The 18960-nt window shown below is 40.3% G+C and overlaps 1 protein-coding gene across 3 annotated transcripts in view; it reads right to left on the bottom strand.

Moving 5' to 3' along the window:
• Window positions 1-552: 552 nt before the first annotated feature.
• Window positions 553-18960, bottom strand: part of ALAS2 (5'-aminolevulinate synthase 2) — a 36231-nt gene continuing 17823 nt past the window's right edge. For 2 of the 3 annotated variants that reach the window (XM_003803566.3, XM_023509075.1), the window contains 7 exons: window positions 12463-12685; window positions 11733-11917; window positions 8552-8731; window positions 6117-6281; window positions 5279-5547; window positions 4322-4484; window positions 553-840 (listed from right to left, as the gene is read on the bottom strand). In XM_003803566.3, the coding sequence (XP_003803614.1) occupies window positions 677-840; window positions 4322-4484; window positions 5279-5547; window positions 6117-6281; window positions 8552-8731; window positions 11733-11917; window positions 12463-12685 (1349 nt within the window). In that variant the 3' untranslated portion in view covers window positions 553-676. The remainder of the gene's footprint in view (window positions 841-4321; window positions 4485-5278; window positions 5548-6116; window positions 6282-8551; window positions 8732-11732; window positions 11918-12462; window positions 12686-18960) is intronic. The other variant, XM_023509076.1, reaches the window with a different exon arrangement.

Here is an 18960-nt window from a genome sequence, read left to right as displayed (position 1 = left end):
CCCCCTTCCTAGACTTCTAATTCTGAGTTTTCCTATCTTTCTAGCTCCAATAATCATAGATACTTCATTTTTTCTCCCAGTTTGGTCTCTGATGTGTGCAAGGCATTATCTTATAATGTGATTCCAGGCATTTGTGTGTCCTGGGTCCTAGTTTTACCTGTGGCTTAATCTTACATTTTTTTTTCCACAGGGGATGTACAGACAGAGACTTTGGCTATTGTTGAGGGCCTTCTCTCCAGGGGTTTGGTTAGAGCTGACTCTATCTTCTAGCTTCAAGGGTTAGCTGGGGCCCAAATGTCTGGTCTACCACTGAAGAGTCAATCCCTGGGTTTAGAGCCAATTCTAAAAAGTCTACCAAGTGTCCCAACTCTTTGTGCAACTCATGTATAGTGTTTGGACATTTCCTTCCTCTTTCTGGATCTCAGTTTCCCTATCAGTAAAATGAGATGGTCAGGCCAGCAAGTGATGTGGTTTCCTTATGCATCTGCCACTTGTAGGAGGGAGTCAGGTATAGTGCAGTTGTCTGTTTTCTGTCTAATAAAGGGCTAAACATGCTGCAGTTTGCTCTTTATTTTTAGACTTCAATCAACTAGAGGCACACAACAAAGCAGAGGACAGGAGGAGGTCCAGCCCCAAGTGCAGTACAGGAGGGGTGGGGTCCAAGGCAGCTGGCTTCTCAGGCATAGGTGGTGACATATTGGGGACCCATGTTACCAAAGTAGGAACGCTCCCATTCACTCATGAGCTCGAGATGCACAGGCCGGTGACAGAAATTGCAGGCAGCCACAGACACATCCTGAAGGGGCAGCCCCACCTCATTCCAGGCTTCCAGCAGCTTCCCTGAAGGTGTTAGGGGAAGGAGAGAAAAATAATTAGTTAAGACTACATCTTCCAAATCCCCATGTCACAGTATATATGGACTAAGATATTGGTACCCTCAACACTTCAAGGTGCTTCTGGGCCAGAAATAACCTCCTCTCTGCTCCAGTGTGTGCCATAAGTGTTGCCATTTTTCTGTGGGTGCCAGAATGTATGATAGATTAGGAAGCAGTCTTTTGACATAATTTGAAACTGTCCAACCCTGGACCACTCCCTAAGTATAGGATGTGCTGTGACTGGAGAAGTGAATTATCTGGAAACTTCTAGCAAGGTAAGGAAAGATGATACTGACAGTTACCACACTAGTCCATTGATGCTATGACCAGGGGTTCTGGAGCAGGGTGAGAACCAAAGGAGAGAACCTAACTCAACTCTAGGAAGTACCTCAGGTATATGCCAGGGTGCTGTCCTTATTCTTTCCTATGCTCATGTCCTTTGTAATCTCATCTAATGTAATGTCTTTAAGCACATCTCTATGCTGACAGTTTTGAAATTTTAATATCCAGCCCAGACGTCTCTACTGAATTCCAGACTTTTCTATCCATTGAGCTTTCAGCATTTTCACCTGTATGTCTAATAGGCATCCCTAGTTTATGAGTACAACTGAGATATTCATGTCTCTACCTTCCACCAATCCTGTTCTACTTTCTGTCTTTCCCATCTCAGTTGATAGCAATTCCAGTTGTTCAGTCCAAACATTTCATAGCCATCCTTTAATTTTCTCTTTCTCTCTTACCCTATGTTTAATCTATCAACAAATACCATTGGCTCCACCTTCAAAATCTGACCACTTATCATCACCTCCATTGTCATTATCACATCTTACCCAACATTGTCTTTCATCTGGAATGTTACAGTAGCCTCTTACTGGGTCTTCCTGCTTTCACTCTTGCTCCCTTTCAATGTATTCTCAACATGGAACTGAGAACAATTCAGGTAAAAGCCTGAATCAAATAAGTCAGTCCTCTATTCAGGACTGTGAGTAAAAGCCAAAATCCTTCCAATGGCATATAACACTCTGGTTCTGCATTGCCTCTGTCTACTCAGTTTTTTTGTATTCCACCTGCTTACACCACTCCTCACTCATCTTACCATTTCTTAGTAAGACAAGGAATACTTCTGTGTCTTCCAGGCCTTAGGCTGCTCCTTCCACCTAGGATGCATTTCCCTTAGGTATCTACCCAGCTAACTCCTTCATCTCCTTTAAATCTTTGCTCAAGTATCACCTCAATAGTCTCTACCCTTGCCACTGTAATACTGTAGTCTCCTCAGAACTAGCCCTTGGGAGCTGGGACTAGTTTTAATATCCCTTATACTGCTTTATTTTTTTTTTCCACATAAGTGTTTAGAACTAACATGGTATTCAATTTATTTATTTTTAAAATATTCTTTGACTATCCCATTCCACTAGAATATAAACCCCAGAACAGCAGGAATTTTGTCACTTTTTTTCACTAATACATTCCCAGCATCTAGAATGGCATACTCACACAGTAGGTACTTGGTAAATATTTTTTGAAAGGGAAGTAGGAGTCAATATGGTGTAGTTGGAGAAATAAAATGCACATGGGAAAGAGGTGAGGGCACAGAGATGACCACAAAGTAGGCACTGAATCCCATGCCAAGGAGATTTGACTCTGTCTGTAAGCCAATCATTTCCAAATGTTGGACTATACATCCTTATTAGTACAAACATTGTATCATGTGCCTCCAATCCTGTATATTTATTCACATACTATATACATGGTTTCATTGTCAATCTCTATGTTAAACATCAATGTCAGTAATGCTTACTTTCCTATTCTTAAGATTAAAAATAAACATAACATTCTCATTTGTACTCTAGTCCCTCACCCTATATGGTCATATTGCATACTTCACCTTGGAGAATACTGCTGTAGAGTCTGAACAATAGGGAATGGATTTAAGTAAGAGAGCCATCTATTCAAGTTCTTAGAAAACTCTTAGGTGGTCAATATGCAGAAGATATTGAAGAGGAACAAGAGAGGAGCAGAAAACTTAAGAAGAAATCATGTTGACATGGACTTAAAAAGTGGTAGGGGGAAAAAGAGAACATATTTGAGAAACCATTTGCAGCATTTCAGTGTGGGTGGGCTGTGTGATTATGGGACTGTTGGAGCCATGGTGTAGACCTCTCATATCATTCCTGCAAAAGCCCAGCCTACGTGTGGGGCAACTGAAAGCTCTAATGTTGAAGCCAAGAGCAATAAAGAAAACTGAACTTAAGGCCTGGGATTCTAAGTCATCAGCTTAGAGAGGCAGCAGACCTAGTGGTTATGACCATGGAAATAGAGACAGATCCCTAGTTCCAACCTAGTAGCTCTAAGAGCTTAGGCCTGTGACTTTATATTTTTATGCCTTAATTTCCACATATTATAAAATGAAAATGAGAAGAGCATCTCTACCTAATGATGTTGTTGTGAGGATTAGATAAGTTTGTACATGTTTAGAACAGTGCTTGGCCGGTATTATTTAATGTTTTTAAATGAATAAATAGCGCCTACTTTGTCTTCCTTATCTTCCTTGAACTTGCTTTCCTATCTTTAGGTCATGGCTCATGGAATTCTATAATTCTGGAATATCCTTACGCTGTCTTCACACATACTTCAATAAGCAAAAGAAAAATTTCCTCACCTACAAAGCCTTTCCAATTTCATCCTTCCCACTCTGTCTAACTGTAGTGAGGTCACTCCATCCATCGCCCAGAACAGTAGAGCTCATCATACTGTACCGTACACCTGTGTCTGGCTCCTCTGCTACTCCATAGAACTGCACCCAATGAAAATCCAGCAAACTAGGCAAATTCACTACACTAGAATTTTCTCAGTAAAACTCAAACTATTCAGCTCTACAAGTCTTTCTATCTAGTCCCTGTATTGTGTTGTGTTTTCTTTGTAGATCATAAACTGACACTACCCCCCAACTCCATTCCTACTACCCTAGATCCCAATGACACCTGCTTATTATTATTAATAAATCTCCACTTAATTCTCATCCTCTTGTCTTTCTTCTTGCTCTCCCCTCTACTAGGAACATCTCTTTCATACCTTTCACCCAATACCACTCAGCTTGCAAAACTCAACTCAAGTGATGCTTCCACTAGGAAACCTATCCTAAATCCTCCAGACTGGGTCAGGGCCTTCCTCTATTTTCCAATAACCACCCCATACACTGCCTTTCTTAGGCTTTCATCACCTCTTTATGTCACCGTGTCTGCCATGGTGTCCTTGACCAAACTGAAGCCTTATAGTCCTTGGGTCCGTTTCTCATTCATTTGAGACCGTAACATAGGGGATGGCACATAATAAATGTTCCAGAAATAACTTTTTAACTGAATGGTCTCTGTCCTCTCAACTTTTCCTTCGGATCCTGGAGCTAAGTGGAGTGAGATTGCTCTACAGCCTCCATATTGAAAACATACCCACAAAATCTTCCATCATCTGAGGGCTGTGGTGCGGGGAGGGTGCCAGGCGCAGGAGCTCCTCACCCCTCGGGACGGTTGGGTAGTTGATAGCCTGTACATAGATGCCATACTTGGAGAGCAGGAGATCACAGAGCTTGCTGTTGAGTGCTGCATCACCCACCTAGACTCAGGAGAAAGTCCTATCACTACTTGCCACCCTTGGGCTCACCATCACTAGCTCCATTATGCAGGTAGAGGGAACTAGATTAGGGAATATCATTGAATTTGGGGGCAGATTTTTTCATAAAGAGCAGTGACTATTAATTTCTCATCCATAAAATTGGCATTAAAGAAGTGTCCTTCCCATGCCCTGAATTACCTGGCTCGCAAAAATAGCAGAAATAAATGTCATTTAAGAAATAAGTAGCAGTTCAATTTTAATAATAGTAAAGCCTCATACATAGTTGGGGATCCAAAATAGCAGCTAGTACTGTAACTTTTGCTGACCTCAATTCTCAGTAAGATATGTTTTGTACCAAGACCATAAATACACACATGTACATATACATGTGCATATATACATATACAAAACAAATTTCTCATAAAATGATACCCTTAGTATGTGTGATGTACTGTAACACTTGCTATTCTATTTGTTTCATTTTTTAATTCCACTTAAAACCCACCAAACTGATTTTATTATCCATAGATTGAAAAACACTGAGTTACAGGCTGTGAGTGCTAAATATTGTGCAGTTCAGGACAGTCTTACAAGCATGAGCTAATAGCTAATGCAAAGATGAAATTGGTTAATCTAGAATGGCTAATAATGTTTCAAAAGGGGGAACAGAGCTGGCAATAAGGAAAACAGCAGAAAAGCAAAGAATAGAATCTTGTATCACTTTGCTGGGAGTAGAAAGCCCCTCGGAAGGAAGAGATAGATGGCAAGGGCAATGGGCATGGTGGGGCACTCACCCGAATGGGGATGATGTGGCTGGGGCAGGGGATGATGGGAAGGCCCCTGTCCATTAGTAGTTGACGCATGTGTTTGACATTGCGCTGGTGGGCCCGCCTCAGGGCTTGGCCCTCTTCTCCCTTGAGCAAACGCACAGATTCCAGAGCCCCAGAAAGCACCATGGGGGGTAGTGAAGTGGTGAAAATGAAGCCTGCAGCATACGAGCGCACCATGTCCACCAAGTCATGGGTGCTGGCAATATAACCACCCACACAGCCAAAGGCCTTGCCTGGAGAGAAGGAGGAGGAAGATATGTACAGATCCTATGATCATTCCCTGGAGGAATAGGATCATGTCCCAGTTAACACAGAGAAATACACCAGAATCTGGGGCTCCAGACTGTCTCCTCAGGCCGCTACTCATCTCTCCTGTCCATGACCAGGCAGTCAGAGCTGATAATTCTGCTGCTTTGAGATAGCACTTTCAAGTCCTGCCATATGCAATAACTAGATAGGCAGAAGCTGGGTGGGGACTTTTAACTGGTTAGGGCCATGAGTGGAGCTAAGATGAAGCTTGGGGAAGGAGTTAGGGAGAGGTTTGAAAACACAGCTTTCCACATTCTCAAGTTGAACCTGGCTATTTGGTCCAGCTCAGGGATCTTCAGAAAACCCTCCCAGACTTTCTCAGCAACTCTGTATTGGGATGGAAATGGAGGGAGAAAGTTCAGGAGGATAGCAGCTTGGAGATGTGAATTCTGCCCAAACAACTCCTACAGTGTGGGGGTGTATGTGGAGAAAATGGTTTTGCTGGGGCTCCTCTCTAGATTCCATATAAGGGAGACCCAGGGCATTCACTTACCAAGAGTTCCAGAGATTATGTCAATCTTGTGCATAATTCCATCACGCTCTCCAATCCCAGCGCCTCGGGGTCCGTAAAGTCCTACAGCATGGACTTCATCCACAAAGGTCAAGGCCCCGTACTGGTGGGCCACATCACACAACTCCTCAAGGGGACAGATGGCACCTGAGCAAATCCAAGGGATAGATGTAGGATTTCATAATCCTTCCCTACCTAGCACCACTTCCAGGGTAGAATTTACCACACCTGATTTAGGTTGGAAAGGGGTATTGTAGAGAGGGAGGAGAACGGGCACCCTCATATGGGACTATTCTAAACCTCTTTGCACGCATCAACTGCTTATACTCCATGCTTTCCTTATCTCTGTGTGCATGTGTATGTGTCTTTTCCGCAGTCTGAGATAAAGGCTTGGATCTCTGTCTTTCTGTTTTTACTTCATTCTGATTATACATGTCTTCCTGTTTCTACCATTTTCAGCCTCTCTTTGCTTCTTTGGTTTTTCCTGGAAGTCTGTGTATGCACTAATACCACCCCTCTGTATGCCCTAGAAACTGTTGAGGTACAGAGAGTTTGAATACAGAAGAAACTTCTTCAGGTAGAAACAGGGGCTCTAGGCCAAGATTAAAGAATGTGAGCAATAGGGCAACATAAGGGAAGGCAATTCCAGAAGGCAGAGCCTGAGAAAAAGAAGACTGTGATGTTTCAAGTGTCATTTTATTTATTTATTCATTCATTCATTTATTATTTATTCATTTTTTGAGACATAGTCTTAACTTTGTCACCTCTGGTAGAGTGCTGTGGCATCACAGCTCACAGCAACCTCCAACTATTGGGCTTAAGAAATTCTCTTGCCTCAACCTCCCAAGTATCTGGGACTATAGGAATCCACTCCACTACCCAGCTATTTTTTTAAAGAGATGACGTCTAGCTCTGGTTCAGGCTGGTTTTGAACTCCAGAGCACAGGCAATCTACCCACCTGGGCCTCTCAGAGTGATAGGATTACAGGCGTGAGCCACTGTACCCAGCCAGCGTCATTTTAATAAGAGAGATTCAACCCTAAGATTGAAAGTTTAGGCAGTTTCCACCAAAAAACCAAGGAACTATTCACTTACAAATGTAAGAAAGTGCAATGGTACCAACAAGATACTAGAAAAATACTAAATTTGATTAATTTCAGTAGTAGGAATATAGAAAAGGAGTGGTTTTATTTTGTTGCTAGTTGTAGAAATGTGAGAGTGGGCATTACAGTAAGTATCTTACATATATTAACTCATTTAATTCTCACAGCTGCTTAATTATTATCACCTCCATTTTGCAAATACGGCAACAGAGAACTGAGACACAGAGCAATTAAGAAGTTTTCCTGGGTGGTGCCTGTGGCTCAGTGGGTAGGGCGCCAGCCCCATGTACAGAGGGTGACGGGTTCGAACCCAGCCCTAGCCAAATTGCAACAAAACGTTTTCCTAAGCTAGTAAGTTGCACTGAATAACTATTACCTAATGCTAATGGCACTTACTGTAGCTAAATCAGAGAGTACTATGAATCTTCTTTTGTTTCAGTTGGAAAAGTAACAAACTGAAATGAGGTGAGGACCGCTTCCCTTAAACAAATTTGGAAGGGGATACCTAAAACACATGATTTCTGCCCAATAGGGCCAGCAATAAAAATCTTTGAGTATTGATTCAGTTGGGACAACAAAGGAGTTAGGTGGGTAAAAGTTATTTATTTTGACTAAAACATAATAAATCTCTTGGCTTCCATCATCTCTAATTCTCACAACCAGATAATTTTTCCTTGAGGAAAACTGAGCCTCAGAGAGTTAAAGACTTACCCAATATCATATAGCTGGTTAAGTGTCGAAGGTGAAATTTGAACCCAAGTCTCTGACTTAAAAACCTGTTTTGATCCCAATGCTTCATACTGGATTATTGAAAAAATATCCTAGGAAGTGTTTTGTGAAAATTTCCGTTGTAAGAAACTAGACACTGTATGACTGATTTGCACGTCATTTCTAGTGGGGAGGAAGTGTCACATTAAGGAATTAGAGTCATACATCCTAGTGTGCAAATTATTGGCACCAGTTTTCTGAGCCATCATTGACTAATTGTACATCACCTCTGAACTTTAGTTTCTTTACTGGTAAGATGAGTGTAATAGCTGTCTCCATCCTTTGCAATTTACTAGCTGTGTGACCTTGAACAAGTTATTCCATTTGTTTACATATCAGTTTCCTCATATAAAAAATAAAAATAGCACTTACCTCATGGAATTGTTGTGAAGATTAAATGAATTAATACATGTAAAATAGCAATAACTTTGCTTGGCACATAATATGTGCTCTATAGGTATTAGCTGTTATTATTACAATTACTATAATTATGGTTTTTGTGAAACCAATACTAGTAATATGCACTTGACTCACAGAAATACATACCATCCATGGAGTGAACGGTCTCAAAAGCCACAATTTTGGGTGTCTCGGGGTTGGACTTCTCTAGAAGTTTCTTTAGGTGGTAAGGGTCGTTGTGCCTAAAGACAAACTTGGCTGCTCCACTGTTGCGGATACCTTGGATCATAGAAGCATGGTTGCCCGCATCTGAGTAAATCTCACACCCTGAGGAAGCAGATGCATAATTTTATCTCACTACTCTTACTTAACTTTTCAGATCTGGCCTGGCAGGAGAAGAGAACCAACCCTTTCTTCACTTTGACAAGCCTTCTCACTTTCCCCACCTCTGGAAGCTGTTGCAACATATCTTCCTCCCTTGGAAGGACTTTCCTGCCTTGAAATTCTAGCCCTTACACCCTTCTCTCCAGTTATTTATAACACTAGTCTAGCCTCTGTCTTGAGGTGGAGGAAAATTAATTTCTCTGGAAACTTTAGAATCTCTCTCTCTCTCTCTCTCTCTTTTTTTAGAGTCCCTTGAAGATAGGACCTAGGTTCCTTCTCTCCAATATATAAGATCAAGACTTATAAAGGGGTTTTATCCCAGGGAATGTTTGTTGATGTGGACTAGTGCTAGATTCTTCCAGGTCTTGGTGAAATCCCACTTCTTATAGGTATTACCTATCTGCTTATCGTTACAAGCATGGGTACTTATCAGCCTTTCACTGTTGAAATAATAGCATATAAGAGCTGGGAGAGCCATTACTGACCATGGGATCCAATTCCTTTACCGTACACATGAGAAAGCTGAAATCCAGAGAGGGGAAGGCCTTTCTCTAGGACCTGAGGAATTGAGGGATTTTTTACTGTGTAATGCTGGCAGGGTAGGTGGGGGTGGGAAATTGGTGAATGGGTTTGATTCCTGCTGCCCCCAAATTGCACTGCCATCAAAGAACTCTGTCCTTCCATAAGAGTAAGGGATACCTTCTGCTTGAGAAAATAAGCTTCCCAAAGGACATGGCTTAAAGTACAAGTAAACTGGGAATTTCTTGAGACGACAAAGAACAATTTTTTTTAATCTTTCTGTCACTGATACTCAGTATAAGGTTAAGTATATAGTAGATGCTACATAAGAAATTATTGAATGAATGAATGAATAAATGAATGACAGACTTATAAGTGAGTGAGTATACAGATGAATATATTACTGAACTGATGAGTGAAAGAAGGGATGACAGAAGATGAGGCTGAAGACATATGTAGAAGGCAGATTGTTGATAGCTTTAGAAACCGTAATAAGGATTTAGTCCTAAGGTCAATAATTATCCATTAAAAGGTTTTGACCAGGGCAGTAACAAAGATAAGTTTGCATTTTTAAAACCATTCTGACTGTCATGAAGGATAGATTATAGAAGGGCAAAGGTGAAATTTAAAAAATTGGTGTTGATCTAGGCTAGGATGGTGACAGTAGAGATGGAAAGAAGTTGAATTCTAATGGCTGATAAGAGGATTGACTGAAAAATGTCTCAAAGATGTTAGGTTTAGTTACGGTTTATGCATGACCTCAGAAAAAGAATTTGAGAAGTAGTGGTGATGTTTATGGTGTGCTGAAGAATAATCAGCAGAAGGTGATGAAGTACATAGTAAATTTGGAGACTTGTCTGAAACAATTTGCCTATTTCAAGAAGGAGATAGATAGGGCAGTAGCTAAGGAGTGATGAGGAGTTGAGACAATGGTTTCATTTTGTCTTTTAAGGTACAAGAGACTTGAACATGTTTAAAGAGAAGGAGAGGAGGTAGGGGGGAATGGGACACAGAACCAGTGGAAAGATTAGTGAACAAGAAAAATGGAACTTCTTTCACTGTCAACAGAGAGGAGTGAGAAGAGGTCACATAGAGATGCATGTGAGTTTGTAGGGGGGAATGGGACACAGAACTAGTGGAAAGATTAGTGAACAAGAAAAATGGAACTTCTTCCACTGTCAACAGAGAGGAGTGAGAAGAGGTCACATAGAGATGCTTGTGAGTTTATAGGTACTTTGTGGCTAGAAGTTGAGGACATTGCTGTTTGGTGTCTTCTATTTTCAGTGGTAAGAGGTGAGATCATCTGTTGACAGTGGAGAAGTAGGTAGGTATAGGAAGGCTAAGGACAACGGGGATTTGGCAAAACTGCCCCCAGAGACTTAGGAAATTGACCTGGGACGCAGGATTACCAGAGAACATAAAGAATCTAGCAGAGGTTGGGGTGCATGAATTTTTAGTGGCTCCTGTCTAAACAATTACATGATCTCAGATTGACACAGGGATGGTAGAGAGTTACATTCATCTGGGATTGGGGCAGTGTTGGAAGGATGACATGTTATATGAGGTGAGGATATTATTGGCTAGAGAGTGGGAAGATGGGATCCAGTGTATAAGTGAATAGATTCATTTTAGGAGGAAGGAGAGATATGCCTTCTATTGTAAGGGAAAAGAATGAGGGAAGGATAGATGAACAAGCAAATAAATTTGTAGTTTGGTGCCAGTAAATAAGGAGTTCCTCTGGAGAACATTATCCTGAGTGAAGTATCTTAGGGATGGGAAAGCAAAAACCACGTTCTCACTTCTAAGTAGAAACTAAATAATACATATTCATACAAAATGGTATACATGTTCATATAAAGTGGCATAATGGACAATGGAAACTAAGAAGGGGAAAGGTGGGTAGGGAATAAAAGATCAAAAATTACCTGTTTTTTACAATGTATATTATTTGAGTGACAGGTACACTAAAAGCTCTGACTACATCACTACATAAGCCACCCATGTAACTAAAAGCATTTGTTCTCCCTAAATCTATCAAAATAAATAAAAATAAAAGTTTCTTTCTGGTGAAGAAGGGGTAGTCAAACATTTAAGAAGATGGAAGAAAGTTTGAAGAAACTTCTCTAGGGATACAAAAGACTATTTTTGAGTGTTTAAGAGCCCACTTGAGTTGGAAGGTGATAAATTTATGGTGTTTCTTTTCTGAGAGGTTGAGTGATGTTCCCCAGCAGTGGTCCTTTATCTAGCTGCAAAATAAATCAGAGGGGTAGAATCATCTACTGTTGAGGGTATACAAGGTCAATCAGGAGGAAAGAAAGTGGGAGCAAAGGAACTCATAATAGAGGGAAGGAGCAATGGAGGCAATAAGTATGGATGCTGTTTTGCATGATGCCAGCCCCAAACAAAGCTCAGGCTTCAGACTTACCTGGAAGGATCTTAGCCAAGGTGAAGAGAGTAGAGTCATTAGCCACAAAGCAGGAGGAGAAAAGCAGGGCTGAGTCCTTCTGATGCAGTTCAGCCAGCTCTTGTTCAAGCTCTACATGAAACTTACTGGTGCCTGAGATGTTGCGGGTGCCACCAGCTCCAGCTCCATGACGCTGTAGGGTTTCCCTGGCAATAAGATAAGAGAGAGACAAAAAGAGGAAAAAAAAATTGTCAGGCACTGAAGTAATAGGTAGGTTTCCCTTCTGTGATGGAGGTCACAGTTGACTTAGTGGTCCTATATGAACTGTGTCCTATGTGACTATGTAGAGGGGAGGATGGGGAGAATGGGAAGGATGGGGAGACATGGACCCTTCTTCTAGGGCTAGAGGCACTAAGAGAAAGAAGCTAGGTTGAGGTTGAGCAGTTTGGAAGACCTAAAGGAGGCCACATACCATCTCTAGCCTTACTAATTCTACACATAGAGAATGGGCCTTACTTGGTCTCTCATCCTTCCCTTTCATAGCACTAGACACCCAGGAGTTTGAAGAACATGGTATATTGACACACTTAGTTCATTTTCAAATAATAGATATGCTGGAAGACTTTTGACTAAAGAGATGGTAGTGGAACCCAGATTTTCACTGTCACTTCTGCCTTTTTCTTTCACATGTGGTTTTAGATCTTCTCTAGATACATCCCCTGCAGCTCATGGCCCAGACCCTACTACTCACTGTGTGGCCTGCAAGACCCGAGGGTGCCGACTCATGCCCAGGTAGTCATTACTGCACCAGACAGACACATCCTTTGAGGCCACAGATGACTCAAAGATGTGTTGGGCAAAGGGGTATGCATCAGCCCAGCGGTTGACAGTCTTAAACACACGGTAAGTATGATCCTGTTTCTTCTCCATGATCTTGTCCCTAAAAAACTTGTCATAACCAAAGGTATGGTTTCCTGCAGGAGTAGAGATGGGAATGAAATAAATTCATTTTAAATTTATTCCTGGATAGTCCATATTTTATCCATGCTGTTGATTTTGAGTTCTTCAATTCCCTTCTTAGCTGTTCATTTATTTTCTTAGTGGAGCACATTAACTCTCCACTATTTCATTCAACCATCACTTTGCCTATTCAGTCAGTAATTCATTCACACATTCATTCAGACTTGCTACTCTTGGCATGGCCTCATCTCTCTTTCTGGAGTTAGTGTGGCAGCTCCTTACTGGAATCACTGCTTCCACTTCTCAGTGGAAGAATCAACAGAACTAGTTTCTAGTCATCTCTTTGCCAGTACCTAGCTGAGTGGCCTTGAACAAATCATAGATCCTCTCTCTTAGGTTTAATTTTCTCATATTTATAATGAGGCTAACAATATTTTTTTGAGGAGTTGTTAGAATCTGATGGCAGACAGCATATAATACACCCAAACTAATATCCAGCAGAAGTAATGGTAGTAGTATTACTACTATAGTAATAGAGTGGTATTAATGTTAATAAAATAGCTGATACATAATTATATTATTATAGCCTACATTTAATGTTTGCCTTATACATATAAGGCCTTCTCACAGGAACTTTTAAAATATTATTTTATTTATTCTTCACAATGATACTATGTGGAAAGTTCTATTAGTATCTCCATTTTACAGATGAGTGAACTGGGGCACAAAGAAGTTAGGTAATGTGACCAAGGTCATGCATCAAGTAGATGTCTATCTAGCAAGTAAGTAACTCCAAGCCCACTTCCTTAACCACTACCAACTCTATTTTTAGGCTAGAGTGTAATAATATATGTCACAGTGCTTGTTAAACTCCAAAACTCTATAAATGGGACAAAAATCATGATTGTTTCATACAGCAACTTATATGACTATTGGGTATATAAATTGGTAACATCTTTGCTGCTGGAATGTTTGGAAATATGTATCAGGAGTTTCATTAAATGCACATACAGACATACCTAGGGAAATATTTGCACCAAAGAACAAATGACTTATGTTCAGAATTTTTTTTTAACTCTGAAAAATTACTAGGAAAGATTTCAACTCATTTGAAAAAAAATGGGCAAAGAGTATGAAAAGAAGATTCAAAAAATATAGGAAAATAGTCCTAATAAGGGAAAATAAAACTGAGAAAATTTATCAGTTGATAAGTATTTAAAATTTTTATAATATCAAGTGCTGGTAAGGTTGTGAGTTTACAGATACCCTACTCAATAACTGGTGCAGCCATATTGGAAGACTAAGTGGCAATATTTATTAATATTAAAAATGTACACAGTCTTACACCTCAAGAATTTTCATTTCTGAGTGTTTATACTAGAGAAGCACCTGCCTATATGCACAGGAAGGTAAATTCAAGGATGTTTGTTGAACCACTGTTTGCTATAGGAAAAATTGGAAGCAACCAAGTAGAGGAATAGCCAAATAAACTGTAATATATATTTACTACAAAATATCAGCAGGCATTGAAAAGTGAAGTAGATACTTATGTATTTAACATGGAATGATCAACAAGGCATATTCTTGAGTAAAATACAGAGAACAAAAAGTGATAGTGACCACTAAAGCAAGCATTGCAGAAGCTAGTTGCTCTTTTACCAGCATCCTCTGGCAATGACTGCTTGTGGAGCATAGAAGAAACAGAAAAAGTGAATGGAGATGGACCCTGCCTCCCCACCATATCTGGTGGCAACTCAGGAGGGCCTCTACACTGTGGGGCCATGACAGAGAACTGTGTCAGGTTGTGAACTGGTTGTGCCCTACCCCCCACAACAGGAGGAAACTGTGGCTCAATTATACTAATATTGATAGGGCTCAGGCTGAGCTTGCCTCCTGCTTGGTAGGCTCTGTGCCCACCCTCTGGGGAAGTTCAGATTATCATCTGCACACTGTCCCCAGCCTGGGGGCTTCAGCTGGAAGTCTTACCCCAGCTATGCCTCTACTGGTTTGGAGAGGGTTTGGCCTAGCCTCAGGTGATCTTGCTCTGGGAAATCCTGAGAGGTATCCTGCAACTGCAGGTTCCGCTTCCCCAACTGCGAGAGAAAGGCATGTTTTTTTTAGTCTGTTGCTGGTGGTGCTGACACTTTGGAACAGTTCAGCCCACTGTCCATGAGCTGCCCTTGGCCTAGGAGAATTACCTGGAGGTCCTGCCACCAAGCCACCCCATCTGGTCAAAGATAAACAATGTTGGTCCTCAGGGGCCCCAACACAATGTGGACCCAAAAGGAAGCTTTGGAAGGCTATGTTTCAGAATGGCAACAGGAGAAAGAAGCAGCTCATTTAAATAGTCAGCAGCAAAAGGAAGTGGTAAGCTCCACATCCAGGGGCATCTGTATCTGGTTTCAGTCCACCAGCTTTAGTTTCCAAATGGCTTTAAAACTCTTCTGAGTCCTCAGCAAAAGAACAACCTGTTGCATTGTTTTGATGGGCTCTGGAAGGGTCATGGTAAACTCTATGCCTAAGGCCCTTGAAACTGATATCAGACTACCTGTTTTAGTGTCCAGACAGTACTAAATCCCTTCTAAGCAGGCTAGCTACAGCAAATAGCTGCTTTTCTCTCAATGGTCCTGAAAGGAATGAGTCAAGTTGTATATTGCAGGGCCTCTGAACTTGACATTAGCCTTTTACCTTAGGCACCCACAGGGTCCTAACAATCTACTGAGTACTTGACAAAACAACAAGTAGCCACTTTGTGTCAGCAGAATAATAGTAGAGAGCTCCATCTGAGGGACCTATATAATTGATACCATCCCACTGAATCAGGCAGCCAAACAGCCCAAATAACCACTGAGCAGCTGGTGGAACAAGGAATTACTGCATGACAGTGGCAAGTCCTGGAAGGGGCACAGAGAGCTCTGTGTTTCAAGGCAGCTTGTACTGCCACCAGTCCACCTGACTGGGCACCCAAAAGGCCCCAGATCCCATTGAACAACACTATTGCTGGCAAATAGGTGTGCCACTTGGTTGACCCAGGCTCTGACTTCAAGGCCCCAACAGCCTCCTTTGAGCTACCTAACTGAACCCAATCAGAATATCCCTCAACAACTATTTAGGGACACCCTAACCTTTTCAGCTTAAAATTAAAAAAAAAATTAAATCAAAAACACACATAGGAAGGGATCAGCAGAACTCTGGCCACATGAAAGTTCAGAGCAGATCAACCCCCCCAAGAGATTACAAGGGAGACAGCTGAAAATGCCATGCATAAAGAAATTCTTGAAATGACAGAAATAGAATTCAGAATATGAATGTAAAATAAGATGAATGGAATTGAAGAGAATGTGGAAAAAGAAGTAGAAAAAATGTCTCAAGAAATCAGTGAAATTAAAGATAAAGTCACCAAGGATCTGGACATAATAGGGAAGGATATAATGGACCTTAAGTAATTGAAAGAGACTGTTAGGAACATCAAAACACAGCAGAAAATCTCAACAACAGAGTAGAATATTGAGAAGAAAGAATCTCAGAACTCAAAGATAACACTTTTAAACTAACCCAACTATTTAAGGAAGCAAAAAAGAAGAAATTAAAAGCAGACCAATACCTTAGAGAGATATGGGACCACAAGAAGTGCACAAACACACAAATCATAGGAGACACCTGAAGGAGAAGGAAAGACTCCTAAAAGCATGGAAACTCTACTTCAAGACATAATTGTGGAGTATTTTCCAATCATTGTGAAATACCCAGAAATATAGATACTAAAGAGTTACAGAAATCCATCCAAGACAACTCAAATTAAACAAAGAGTCTCCTAGACATGTTGTAATTAATTGGCCAAAGCAAAAATTAAAGAGAAAATTCTGCAAATAGCCTGGAGTAAGCAGCTTCTTACCTATAAGGGGGAAACCATGAGGGTGACAGCAAACTTTTCAGTGGAAAATTTACAAGCCAGAGGAGAATGGTAACCTGTCTTGACCTTCTTAAAGAAAGCAACTCTCAGCCCCAGGATTATTTATCCTGCTAAATGAAATGTATTCAATGGAGAAATCAAATCTCTCCCTGACAAGCAAACAGTGAGGAAATTAACCATAACATGAAAAGCTCAGGAGGAAATACTGAGACACATTCTTCACACTATCATAATGGATCACAAGCAAAATAAAGAAACCCAGAAACTAAAGCCTACCTTCCACAATGGTACAACTGATTAGTCTAAGCAAAAGACATCCTCAAACAAAATGAACAGAACTTCATCATACATATCAAATATTATAATGAACATGAATGGCTTGAATTAAACAATGACAAAGCATAGGCTGGTTGAGTGGATATAAAGGTACAAGCCATGTATATGCTATGTTCAGGAAACATATCTAAGCTCCAAGGACAAAACAACACTTAGGGTTTGGAAAAACCATAATTTAGGCCAGGCATCCTCAAACTATGGCCAACAGGCCACATGAAGCCCCCCTAGGACATTTATCCGGCCCACCAGGTGTTTTTGCTCTCACTGCCTGTCCTGCTTAGCAGCTGACTCATCCAGGGGCCTGCAGTCTAGCCCTCCAACGGTCTGAGGAACAGTGAACTGGCCTTCTGTTTAAAAAGTTTGAGGACCCCTGATTTAGGCAAATGGAAATCAAAAGAAAGCAGGGATTACAATCTTATTTTCAGATACATTTAGATTTAAACTAACAAAAATAAAGACAAAGATGGACACTATATACTGGTCAAGGGAACAATACAATAAGACATTTCAATCCTAAATATCTGTGCACCCAACTTAAATGCTCCCAGATATATAAAAGGAACCAATCTCAACAATATATCTTGCAGCACCATAGTAACTGGGAACTTCAACAACCCTTTGACAGAACTGGACAGATCCTCCAAATAGAGCTATAAAGGCAATGGACTTAAACACCCTATTAGAACAAATAGGCCTAACAGATATATACAGAAAATTTCACTTTGATAATACTGAGTATATGTTCTTCTCATCAGACCATAGATTATTTTCCAAAATTGACACATCTTAGGGAAGAAATAAAATCTCAACATATTTAAAAGAGTTGAAATTATACTTTGTATCTTTATGGCTCATCACAGAATAAAAGCAGAACTCAACTCCAATAGAACCTTCATCTCAAAACAAAGTCATGGGCTGAATGACAGATGGTCCAAGAGGAGATAAAGAAGGAAATTAGTATATTCCTTAAACCAAATAACAATGAAACCACAAGCTATCAAAACCTGTACCTGTGGGATACAGCAAAGTAATCTTAAGAGGGAAATTGATTGCATTAAATGCCCACATTAAAAAGAGAGAGAGAGAGAGAAATAAAAAACAGAGTGCAAATCCACAACCTAATGAAACATCTCAAGGAACTGGAAAAAGAAGAGAAATCCAATCCCAAATCTGGCAGAAGAAAAGAAATAACCAAAATTAGACCAGAATTAAATGAAATTGAGAATAAAAGCTTAGTGAAACAAGAAGTCATTTTTTTAAAAAATATTAATAAAAACCATAAATCCTTGGCAAGATTAACTATATTAGAAAAGTAACATCTCAACCTCAATCAGAAACAAAAAGGAGAAATAACAGCAGGTATAACAGAGATACAAAAGATCATAACTGTTTAATACAAAAATCTCTATGCCCTGAAGTTTGAGAACATGTAGGAAATGGACCAGTACCTGAATCACTTCACCTCACTAAACTCAACCAGAAAGAACTAGCACTCTTGAACAAATATACATCAAGCACTGAACTTGCAATAATGAAAAGTTTCCAACAACAGCAACAGAAAGCCCTCTGGATTAGATGGTTTTATATAAGAATTCTACTAATTTTTCAAAGAAGAGCTTGTACCTATATTGCAGAACCTATTCCAAAAGATTGAGAAGGAAGGATTTCTTTTTTTTTATTAAGTTATATATACATAGATCATGAATATTTATTCCTTTGTGGGATTCAATATGTTGATTATTTGTACAAATTGGAGTGTTTACATCCTACTAATTAACATAGGTTTCACCTCATTTACTTAATCACAGTGCTAAAACATTTGTGTTCTATACTTAATAGATTTGACTTGTACCCTTGCAATATACTCCATAGGTGTGGTCCCACCATTAATCTTCCATCTATCGAACCAGCTCCCTCTCTTCCCATTCCCCTGACCTTCCCTCCTTCTTCCTGGGCTATAGTTGTGATTCATCATTCATATGCAAGTGTGAGTGATTATAAATTGGTTCATAGTAGTACTGAGTATATTGATTTTTTTTT

This window comes from Otolemur garnettii, unplaced genomic scaffold (assembly GCF_000181295.1).
Source record: "Otolemur garnettii isolate 467f Iridium unplaced genomic scaffold, OtoGar3 scaffold00337, whole genome shotgun sequence".
In the NCBI taxonomy this organism is placed as follows: domain Eukaryota; kingdom Metazoa; phylum Chordata; class Mammalia; order Primates; family Galagidae; genus Otolemur; species Otolemur garnettii.
This window is presented reverse-complemented; position numbering and strand designations above follow the sequence as displayed.